The following is a 12,433-nucleotide window of genomic DNA, read 5'->3' as shown; positions in this document are numbered from 1 at the left end:
AATACTATTAAGGAAATGGTGGAAAAATTTTCTTACTATTCTTAAATTTTTCTTTGTATATTGTGTAGGGGTCAGAGAATGATATAACCACTAATCATGTTAGTGTCTTGCATCTAATAGGTATTTAAGACATATTTGGTGAATGACTAAATATAATTCAATGAAGCAAAACAAAATGACATAGCCTCTGGGACAGCTTAGTATCTACACGCAAGAATGTGTTTGGATACCCATCTTACACCATACACAAACATTAAATCAAAGATCTTGGGAGGGATTAATGGGGAATAACTACTAATAGTTACAGAATTTCTTTTTTGGAGAATAAAAATGTTCTGGAATTAGACAGTAGTGATGATTGCACTATTTTGTGAATATACTAAAAACCACTGAGTTATACATTTAAAAAGGATGAATTTCATGGTATGTAAATTTTATCTCACTAAAAAAAGTAGATGCAAAAAACCAAAACAAATAGAAATAAAAGCACAGCCAGAGTTGAACTGAGGCTCTTATTGAAATGTTCTACATCTAGTAGTCCTAACACTGAAGAGGAATATAAGTTAAAGAGGAAAAAAAACTCCACCACTGTTCAGTTAAAATTGAAGATAGTCAAGAAAGATGCTATATTTCAATAATTCTAAGATGGATATTTTTTCACATTTCTGAAATGGGAATGCATCTTATAATTGATGATATGTCCAGTTAAATTGGCTGCATTTTTTCTTTCTTTATAGTATATACAATTATGACATGTCTTAGATTCAATGAAGTACACTACTTAATTTTTAGAATAATGTGGTATAGGGTGCTAATTATCTTCAATATAAGTTTTCCTCTTCCCACACAGTAAATAATAAAAATTTTAATAATAAATGTTTAATACATTTTTTAAATAATTAAAGCTCAAAAAAATAAAATTTTTACCTGGGTAAATGATTGCTCAGCCAAAGGTTATATTCCCAGTTTTTCTTACAGCTAAGTGTGGCCACATGTCTAAGTTCTGTCCGATGGCATATAAACAGAAGTAATATGTGCAACTTCTGGTTTGTGCCCTTAAAGAGAAAGAACATTCTTTTCCTTCTCTCCTTTCTTCTATGCTCCCTCCCTTTTTCTTTGCTTCTCCCACACCCTCTCATTCCTCCTTCATTCCCTTCCTTCTAAATGGCATATGTGATGGTGTGAGCTGAGCAGCCATCTTGATCCATGAGACAGAAACCATGTACTGAGGGTGATAAAGCAATGTACAGATACCTGAGTTCTCTTTTTTTAATTTTTAAAAGATTTTATTTATTTATTCATGAGAGACAAACACAGAGAGAGAGGCAGAGACACAGTCAGAGAGAGAAGCAGGCCCCATGCAGGGAGCCTGATGTGGGGACTCGATCCCGGGTCTCTAGGATCACATCCTGGGCCAAAGGCTGTGCTAAACTGCTGAGCCACCTGGGCTGCCTGATACCTGAATTCTTAATGATTATACAACCAGTATACTAGCCCTAGACTCATTATGGAGACTTTAATGTGAGAAGTACAGTTCCAGTTGGTTTAAGTCACTCTTATTTTGGGTTTCTCTGCTATAGGTGATAAATAAATGTTCTATCTAATGTGAATGGTTTCTGACTTTCATTTTGCTGGAAGTAAATTATTATTACTTTTTTCAGTGGGCTAAATTCTTCTCAACAAACCATACACACACACACACACACACACACACATCTGTTTGGGCCAAAAATAAGTCACCAAATATAGCATTCACTTATAAGGAATATATTGTGAATAGCTTTTTACTTTTCATTATCATGGAAAGATGACTTCAACCTTCATTCAGAATACCTTTGTTAGGACTGTCTGTTCAGTGCAACGGGAGACAGATTTTTCAGTGCAACTGAGATTTCTTGATAATGCTAAATCTGCCTTGTCAGCTGAATTCCTCTGGCTTTGTGTTGCACTGTGGTAAAAATACATGATCGGATTTCACTGTTAAGGAAATTCTTTCAGCAATACATGTACAGTCAAGTTTGTTGCCCGGATAGCTGAACATGTGGGTTATGAGATTAAAAAAAAAGCTTCAGGACAAAACTTTATGGCAATGCTGCAATGTGGAAGTCTAGCTGTTTTAGAGTGGTGAGGCTATGAAGAGTTGGGCTGTTGAGGGCTGATATCACTCTGTCCTTTTCACAGTCACAGTCCTGGTTCTTCATATTTGAGGAGATGGGACGGTGAGGAGGCCTGTTGGCTTGATCTTATTAATGCCACCATCTAAAATGCAGATTCTTGGATATTTCATCTTCACAAGATGAGCTGCAAACTAAGAAAAAAAAAAGGCCAAATTTATAGAGGATACACAAAATCTCTATTTCTCCTATTCCATTTTTTTTCTCAAGCTGTGAAAGACGAAACTACTTTAATAATACTATCACTGATGTATCAATGAATATCATTAATCGAGTTTTTAATATAAATCAAATCACCATTTAACATATTGACAGCTCCTTTATACTATGGAATAAATGTGTCTCTTTAGTTCTCTTTTTAAACTTGTCAGAACAGACAGTAAATATACATGGTAAATAATCAAATAGTATTACAGTGAGAAGTAAATTCCCCCTTCCTGTCTTCTCAGTTTCCCTCTCCAGAGGTCATTAATATTACTATTTTTCATGTATTCTTCCAGTGATAGTTAAAATATTCCCAAATCTATACTGGACAATTTGTGACATTACTGTCAATTTACTAGTTATTGCAATTCCATGTATTATGTCCAAGAGAGAGTCCATAAACTTGTAACATGTTTCTGGAGCAACTTCAATGAACAGTTTGAGACCACAAACTTGGAATGAATTTGAAGAAATGATCTAAGAGGTCTTCTGATGGCTAACAAAATAGGACTTCGAAAGGTTAACAAGACATACATATATCTTCCTGAGTTGGCCCACATCTACCTACCAGGATCATTGGTTATATTTCTCCATTCCTTTGCCCTTATGATAAATCAGTCCTGAATTACTTGTCAATCCTGATAGAAAGGAGATCACTTTAGGATTCAGAGCAGTTTGGTTGTGCAGGTTACCCTTTGTTGGGAACACGTACTATTTCCTACCAGCTCCTGGATATCCTTTAGTTCTTCTTCAAAAGCCCCTCACCTTCCCCCATCTGCCTAATTTCTACTTATTTCTCTACTCAGACAATTTCTTCTCTACATGATAAGTCTCCAGTACAAACCTCTCTTCTTAGCCCCCAAAATTCCTTGGGCAAATCTCTGTCTTTTGCTTACCGGGTTTATTTAAATTACCCATTTTAGAGCCTGCTTCATTTACCAAACTGTAAACTCCCCTAGGACAATGAGCCTGTTCTGTTTCTTTTTATCCCTAGTGCCTGGAACATAACATGAGCTCAATATATGCATGTTGGACTGAACTAAACTATGACAAATGACATACAACCTGAAGCAAAAGAATGAAGGAAAGAAGGGCTTTCTGGGACTCTGGCATTTTATTTCCATTCCCTCCCCTTCATGGTATTCTATTCTATTCTATTCTATTCTATTCTATTCTATTCTATTCTATTCCTTGAGTATTGGTGTCCTCATGTTCTTTTCAATTATTTTGTCATAATCTGATCTCAGATCCCTCAAGAAAAATGAATACCTGCTGGCCGTGCTGTTGGGAATATTTGAAGCCTCAAGTAAGCAGTCTAGACTTTATAGTTCAAAAGCTGAATGTTTTGGTCAGGATAAGTTCAAGGCCTCAACACTGGGGATTCTGCTTTATTGATCTGGGACTCAAGAATGTGTTTTTGTTGTGGTGCTGGTTGTTGTCTTAAATAAACACCCCTAGATTCTAATGCAGGTAGTCCGAGTACAATATTTTGAGACATACTACATAAGGCAAAAAGATAAAGGTATCAGTAAGTAGATGGATTGGATATTGCTGGACTGAGATTTTTAACAATCTTCAAAACTACTCACAGAAATGGATCTTAATGCTGCTAATCCCACTGATCTTTTCCATTGTTCTCTGCGGTGCTTTAGTAGATTCAATGCCTATTGATATTTCAGATCCTATACTCTTAGCCACCTGAAGGCATCTTTAGTAGTAATTAATGTTGAAGAAAAATAGTGCTTCTTTATTTCAAAAGGTTATCAAGTGAGCTAGACTGCTAATGTGAACTGGTCTTCATACTATTCTTGTGTATTTCTCTTTGAACCTTAGTCCTTAAGAGCAGAGGTGCTAGATTCATCTGCTCTGGGTCAAGTGCAGGCAGCACAGTCCCTGGAACCATATGATTACTGAAACATCTTTGCTTCATTCCCTCACATGTAATAATACAATTACCATGTAGGCCGCAACTCTAAGATAAACTTTAGGATTCAGAGCAGTTTGGTTGTGCAGGGCTGATATCACTCTGTCCTTTTCACAGTCACAGTCCTGGTTCCATTACTGAAAAAATCTTATGGTAAAGAAGTCTTAGCATTCAGTGCTTTCAAAAGACCGTACAAGTCAGAAACAAGTAAAGAAGGACTTCTTATTGTACATTTAACTTAATCTCTCTGAAACTATGCTGTAGAGCTAGAAAGAGTGCCCACGGTTGTAAGGAGGGACATAACAACTAGGTTGCTGTTGAGCTGGAAACGGTAAACGCAAAGCGGGCAGAACAGAGCACTTTGGAACAATTAGGGTGTTGCTACGTGGGGGGAGGGGATCTAAGAAGAAAAGTAGAAACAGAATACAAGGAGATGGCAAATGTTTAGGTGCCTTGAAAAGCAAGGTTGTGCTTAAGTAAAGAAAAAGCGTCAATGGTGAGTTTTCAGATAAGGATTTTGAGTTCTGCTCTGCTTGTGGCTGCAATCACCCATGTTAAATACTGGCCCCTAACAGTGAAAGCATGTCTGCATCTTTTCCACTCCTACCATGGCAGCAGTTCCTCTTTTCCATTTATTCATTTATTTATCAAATGTTTTAGTGAGCACCTACTGAGTACTAGGCACTGTTCCAGTTTTTGCAGTGCTTATAGATCAGTGGAGAGAGTAACTAACAAACAACAAGCAGTATGGCTATTACACAAGCAGGAGTTCAGGGTACCTCTGAATTCAACAGGGGTTAAGGGAGCTGTTCCCCCCTCTCCAGCCCTCTTTTCTTGATGCTTGAAGAGAATGGGAACCCAGATGTGATGGCCACTTTGTTGATCAGATAATACACTGTGGCTATAGGTTGAGAGGGAGGAAAGAAAGGGCTATGTACAGGGGTGGTTTCCACCATGTGAAAAAAAGCCATGCCATTCATGGAGAAGATATGTGGTAGAACAGAGGAGAACCAGGCAAGTAGAGTTCAGGGTCTCATCCATCTTTTACTCTTCATCTGGTAGGGCTTTGGCAGGGTTAGGGTGTTAACACACAGGGTACTGGACTTTAGTGATTAAGGATCTAGGGTAGCTTGCAGCTGTTGCTTTGGGAGAAGCCTGACCTCAAAGAGAAGTCACAAACCTAGACTCACTGAGCAATATCCTTGGCAGAAGTGGCAGGATGTCATATTGGACCAGTGGGTATAGAGCTCTCAGAATCTTCTGGGTGCTTTTAGTAAACAGTGATACCCAAGACCCACTCTAGATCAGTAATAAGTAGAATTTCTTGGGATGTAGCTCCAACATCAGGTTTTTTGTTTGTTTGTTTTAAAGACTCCTAGGTGATTCTATTGTATAGCTAGCATTGAGAATAATTTAACTAGGTAATGGGATTCATTTGCTGGTCAGGTTTGTCTGAGATCTCAAACTACAATTTTAGCAGGTATAGTCTTGTGTGGAGAGCAAGTTACTTTGCACTAAAAATGCTGTCATGTTTGCAGGGCTGGGATTTGTGAGACCAAGTCCTATGTGGAGAGAATGGGGTTCTGCACAACCAGCTGAGATCTATAGGTCAACATTCCATATGGAGTTGGCAGGGTCTGATATTTGCTGGAATAGGATTTGGGGACTCATAGATGGCAAGGCGGCTGCATTTCTTATGGGAAATACTCCCATGTGGAAAAGGCAAAGCTCTTACATTTTTGTCATTCCTCTGGTTAGCAGAATCTGGTGGTGCTTTTCATTTCTAGGGTTTAGTCAGACACACCTCAAAACAGCACTGTCTGAAAGTGGCAGGCCCTTATGGGTGGCACTCCATTTTGTTTTCTCTGTCTTTCATCTTAGCTTGAATTAAGAGGCTGGCATGTTTGTCCACGGAAGTCAAGTTCTATTATAGGAGGAGAATAAGTGGAGGAAAGGGATATTTTGACCTGCCACAGAGTAGTGTAGCTTAACTAAGGCCAAGAAATTAAGGCTGAGTATGGCTAATATTTAAGAGAAGCACAGAACAGGATCATGTTGTTTCTTATTGGGTGTCCTAGGACGCAGGTTTGGTAGAACCCACAGGCAGCTAAGAAAATTTGGCTTCTGCAAGATTCTGAAAGGAGCACTTTGTAGGACAATTAAGTTTCTTGATGTGAAACTTTGGCCTTGTGAGTTTAAGTCTGTATGGGGAACTGGACAATTGCCATAAATTGACTAACACTCTAGTGAAGCTCAAACTGAGGTCTTTTTCTCTTCCATTTTATTTGTCCATTCCTTTCCATCCAAATACTGCTAAATTTGGGATATGGAAATACTACTTTTAGTTGGACATAGAACTGAATAAGGGAACTGGTGAATTATCCTATAATGCACAGCTGTAGTAATTTCATTTTCTTGGTTTTATGGATACGAGTCTGATGCTATATTAATCCTATGTGTCCTCTTGACTCCTGCAATTCTGAAAATATGGTGTCCATTTAATATTTCTGACACTGTGTCATTGGGGCTGGACTGGTACTTCATGCAAATTATATGCCTATTTCTAAGTCTGGCTGGACAACTCAATAAGTGTGGGATGAAAAAATATGACAAATAGAATATGGGATAATTTCTATATTTAGAGTACAGTGTGGCCTTTTGTTAAAAATAACCCAAGTGCTGTCTTGTTCTGATTATTTAAGAAATTCTGAGGTCATTAATAAGGGTCTTGATCATTTGAAGGGGTTATTTTTTGTGATTCCAACTAGAAACACAATTGGGAAATTTGGTAGTGTAAAGATTGTATCTTTAAACATTTTTTAAAAAAATAGTTTGTGTTACATAAGGGGATATATAAATTAATTGTAGTTTTTTTCTAAATAGCTGTAGTTTTCCTGTTTTAATTTTCGGTTTCCTATACAGTTTCTGTTTCCATCTTATCTCTTCTCATTCTCTCTTTTTATTAGGAAAAATGTCAAAGATGTATATAAAAATAGACAAGAATGGTATAATGAGCTCCTAGGTACCCAAAACCCAGTTTGAACAATTACAACTCAAACAATTTATTTCATTTGTTCCTCCTAACCACTCCTCTTGACCACATCCATTATTTTGATGTAAATCCCATATATCATTTAGTACATAAATATGTATCTTTGAAATAAAAATACTTAAAAGATATAACCACAGTACCATTATCACACCTAGAAAATATTAATAATAATCCCTTAAAATAATTTAGTAAGTGTTCAAATTTACAATTACTTCATAAGTGTTATCTTTCCCTCCATTCATCTATCCATTCATCCATCCCCTACTTATCTATATTTACAATCTGTTTATTTGCCTCAGGATCCAAACAAGGTTCATATATTGTGACTAATGGATGTCTTTTAGCCTCCTGTAATATACATATTTATTCTATCTCTTCATTTCTTTGCAGAAAGCCTATTCTCTCTTGAATCTACTCCAATCAGACTTTTGTCTCTATCACTCCCCTAAAATACACTTAGAAAGGTCAGCAAGAATATCCACTTTGTCACACTGCCAAATTCAATTTTTAAGACTCAATTTGGATCTGATTTGACCCATCAGCGTTATCTGACACATTTGATTATACCTTCCTCTTTTCAAAACTCTCTTCCATTGGCTTTCAGTAGGTCAACCTCTCCTAGTTCTCTTACCTCACTAGCTGATCTTTCCAGTCTGCTTTGGTATATTTTCCTTGTCTTCCTGACTTCTGTCCCATTGCTGTTTTCTGAGTTCTCTTCTCCATCTCCATTCTTCCACTAAGTGATATCTAGTCCCATGGCTTTAAGTCTCATCTGTACACTGATGCCTTTAAATTTATGTCTTTAGCCTCTTCCCTGAACTCTAAACTCATGACTCTCTTTCCTCAATATCTCCAGTTAAGTTTTCCAAACTTAACAGTTTCAAAGGAAAACACTTAATTTCTGCTTTTACCTCTACCTCTAAACTTCTGCTGAAGTCTTCCACATATCAGGAAATAGCAGCTTTACTCTTCCAGCTATATAAGCAACAAATATGGATATATATTTCTTTTTCCTACCAAAGCATCATGTAGTTTCTAACTTTCAAAACATACTGAGAACATAATCACTTCTCACCACCTCTGCTATTGCCACACAAGCCCAAGCAATCATTATTTCTTAAGTAGATTACACCACATATTATTCTAACTGGTCTTTCCTACTTCCATCCTTGCTCCAGTGGTCTATTCACCACACAACATGAGTGATCCTTTAAAAATGTTAGATCATATAACCTCTCTTTTCAAAGCATTTTAATGGCTCTTGGTTTTATTATTTTTTTTCAGAATAAAATCTAAAGTCTTTACTTTTATCTATGAGGTCCTACATGAGCTGCCAACCTGCAAACCCTTCCTCCACTCCCCATTTTCAGCCTCTTTAATCTCATCACATCTTAGATTACAGCAATAACTTCTTGTCTGACTGCTTCTCTCCTCATCACCTAAAGTCTTTCACTATATGGCAACCATAATGATTCTATTAAAATAAAAATCATGGGATGCCTGGGTGGCTCAGAGGTTAAGCATCTGCCTTCGGCCTAGGGCCTGATCCTGGAGTCCCGGGATCGAGTCCCACTTCGGGCTCCCTGCACGGAGCCTGCTTCTCTCTCTGCCTATGTCTCCCACGAATAAAGAAATAAAATCTTAAAAATAAAATAAAATAAAATAAAAGTCAGATCATCATTGTTTCCCATGTTCTAGTGGCTTTCCATCTCATTAATAAGGGCTTTCCTGATCATCTTATAAAGAAAATAAGCCACTAGCCTTCTTTCCCCTCATCCTACTTTATTTTCTTTTTTCTTTTCTTTTTTTTTTTTAAGGAAAAGCATGTTTTTTTTAAACATTTTTTTAAATTTTTTTGTTTATTTATGATAGTCACACACACATACAGAGAGAGAGAGAGAGAGAGGCAGAGACATAGGCAGACTCCATGCACCGGGAGCCCGATGTGGGATTCGATCCCGGGTCTCCAGGATCGCACCCTGGGCCAAAGGCAGGCGCTAAACTGCTGTGCCACCCAGGGATCCCCCTACTTTATTTTCTATTTCAGCATTTATAACCCCTTGATATATATTTACTGACTATAATTGTAAGTATATTGTAAGTTCCATGAAAATAGAGACTTTGTTTTACTTATTACTGTTTCTCTAATGCCCAGAAGAGTGCCTAATACACAGAATTTGCTCTAATATCTACTGAAGAACTGACTCATTCATTCAAGAAATGCTTTTTGAGGGATCCCTGGGTGGCGCAGCGGTTTAGCGCCTGCCTTTGGCCCAGGGCGCGATCCTGGAGACCCGGGATCGAATCCCACATCGGGCATCCCGGTGCATGGAGCCTGCTTCTCCCTCTGCCTATGTCTCTGCCTCTCTCTCTCTCTCACTGTGTGCCTATCATAAATAAATAAAAAAAAAAAAAAAAAAAAAAAAAGAAATGCTTTTTGAGCATCTGCAGTGTGTTAGGAAGTATGCTCAGCACTGGTTAAACTGCTTTATTGCCAGCAGAGAAGGAAAAAAGCATTTTAGGAAAATAGTAAGGAAACTAATTGGATCTGGTAAGAGTCAAATATTATTTTCTCTTATTCTTTACTAACAGAGTCTTTGCTCAACTCTTTTAAGTTGAAAGAGGTAAGATGATTTCTAAAACTTATGTTTTTAAAAGGTATCTACATAAGAAAAACCATTTATACAAAAATATTGATAAAGTTTATGAATATGTAAATAATAAACTCTTGTGTAATAATTTTGCTGTAGAAGTCCACAGAGTAGTCAGATGACAGTTAATTTTATTTCCAGTTCATTTCCATAGTTCAGAAACTGAAATAGATAAAATCATTTGAAAAGGATGCAGTGGAAGTTTTACTTTCTACTCTTGGGCTCCACATGACTTCTCAGCCACTGTTCTCTCAAGAAGCTTGGCAATTTCTAGTGGTATGTGGGCCATTTGTTTGTGAAAAACAAGTAAGTTAATATTTTCATGTGCAATGATAAATTTGTGTGTTTTTTTTTTTAAAGATTTTATTTATTTTTTCATGAGAGACAGAGAGAGAGAGAGAGAGAGGCACAGACACAGGCAGAGGGAGAAGCAGGCTCCATGCAGGGAACCCGACATGGGACTCGATCACACCTGGGCCGAAGGCAGCGCTAAACCAATAAGCCACCCGGGCTGCCCTCTTCTTTGTCTTTCTTATATGTAAGTCTAAGAAATCTCATGGGGGTTAAAGGAAGATAATTTAAAGTTTTTAAAGTATACATTTTGATTAGAAATGGCAACAAAACTAGATATTTCCTGAAGGCAGGGGTGCCTGGGTGGCATAGTCAGTTAAGCATCCAACTTTTGGTTTCAGCTCAGGTCATGATCTCAGGGTCATGAGACTGAGCCCCACAAGTTTGGTGCAGTACAGAGTCTGCTTGAGATTCTTTCTCTCCCTCTTCCTCTGCCCCTCTCCCCACTTATGCACACACTCTATAATAAACAAATCTTAAAAAAAAATTTTCCTGAAGGTGCATATCTCAGCATACTATAAGTCAATGCAACTTTTTTTTTTCATCATTTGCTTTGTTGAAATCCCAATAATAGTCCTCTTCCTCCTCACATGTCAAAATGTTTTCCTTTCTTCCTCTTCCATTTTCCTTTGATCTCTTGTTTTCTTTGTTGATGTCCTCTACCAATCACGTGCTCTAAAGCAATTTAAAAAAAATTTATAAGCTAGGGGCATCTGGGTGACTCAGTCGGTTAAGCGACTGCCTTTGGCTCAGGTCTTGGGAATGAACCCCACCTCAGCCTGGGTCTTTTGTTCCCAGGGTCTTGGGAATGGAACCCCACCTCAGCCTCCCTGCTCAGCGGGGAGCCTGCTTCTCTAGCTTCTTCCACTCCTGGCCACTTATGCTCTCTCACTCTCTCTCTTTCTCTCTCAAATAAATAAATAAAATCTTAAAAAAATAAATTTGTAAGCTAGTTTATAATGGAGACAATGGATTTATACAGTTTCTTGAAACAAATTTAAGCATCTTTAAAGGGTCTTTTGGCAGTCTATTGTTAAGCCGATTACCTGGAATTTGTCTTCTATTCTGGAATAATGCATTTATAAGCTATTAAATTTAATTACAAGAATGAAAAACCCTACTTTTTTTTGTATTGTAAAATACTAAGGTGCTTATTTCATATGTGGAAGGATTGTACGTATACACATCCTGTTTTTTTTTTTTACACTTCCTGTTTTAACTCTTTGAATTCTAGTCTGAACTTCTAAATCCTTAACTGATGTTTTCATACTCATGTCCCATTAGCACTTCAAACTCCCTATGTCTAAAATTCATCACAGTCTCTCTAAATCTACTTTCCCTTCCTATCTCTGTTGAAGGTATCAGCAGTCCCCCCCCCCCCGCCCCAACCACCACCAAAACCCAATCTGGAAATTTTAAGGTTATCTTTGACTTTTAAAGTTTTTTTTTAAGGTTATTTTTGACTTTTGACTTTGACTCCATGTTCATTTAGTCACAAAGCTGTGTCAGTTCTCTCTGTGCTTGTCTTGGATCCATTCCTTTTTTCCATTCCTCTGCTCCTACTCCATTTTAGATCCTAATTACTCTTGGATTAGTTCCTAAATGGTTCTTGTGCTTTTAGTTTTTCCTTTTCCATTTGCCTGGCACTCTGCTGCCTACACAGAGCATTTTGGGAGACCCTCAGAAATCCTCAGACCCCCTAACACTATTGTGTAGACTTTTTTCTTTCTAAGGGCTATTGCCCTCAGGCAAGGTGATTCAAGATCTGTGGATCCTTTCCAAGGAATAGCTTGCTTCTCTATAGTCAGGAAGGATAATATATAATATCCAAAAGTCCTTACGGAAAATTTCATTTTGATAATATTGTCTAAAGTTTCTTTGTATTTTGGGATCCCTGGGTGGCGCAGCGGTTTGGCGCCTGCCTTTGGCCCAGGGCGCGATCCTGGAGACCCGGGATGGAATCCCATGTCGGGCTCCCAGTGCATGGAGCCTGCTTCTCCCTCTGCCTGTGTCTCTGCCTCTCTCTCTCTCTCTCTCTCTCTCTGTGACTATCATAAATTTAAAAAAAAAGTATTTA

General features: G+C 37.7%; 1 protein-coding gene across 3 annotated transcripts in view; it reads right to left on the bottom strand.

Moving 5' to 3' along the window:
- Nucleotides 1–1,128: 1,128 nt before the first annotated feature.
- Nucleotides 1,129–12,433, bottom strand: part of TBCK (TBC1 domain containing kinase) — a 224,360-nt gene continuing 213,055 nt past the window's right edge. For 2 of the 3 annotated variants that reach the window (XM_055342419.1, XM_055342418.1), the window contains exon 26: nucleotides 1,129–2,308. In XM_055342419.1, coding sequence (XP_055198394.1) covers nucleotides 2,198–2,308 — 111 coding nt within the window. In that variant the 3' untranslated portion in view covers nucleotides 1,129–2,197. The remainder of the gene's footprint in view (nucleotides 2,309–12,433) is intronic. The other variant, XM_055342420.1, reaches the window with a different exon arrangement.

Source organism: Nyctereutes procyonoides, unplaced genomic scaffold (assembly GCF_905146905.1).
Source record: "Nyctereutes procyonoides isolate TBG_1078 unplaced genomic scaffold, NYPRO_anot_genome, whole genome shotgun sequence".
Lineage (NCBI taxonomy): Eukaryota > Metazoa > Chordata > Mammalia > Carnivora > Canidae > Nyctereutes > Nyctereutes procyonoides.
The sequence above is the reverse complement of the archived record's forward strand: the minus strand, read 5'-3'. Positions and strand labels throughout refer to the sequence as shown.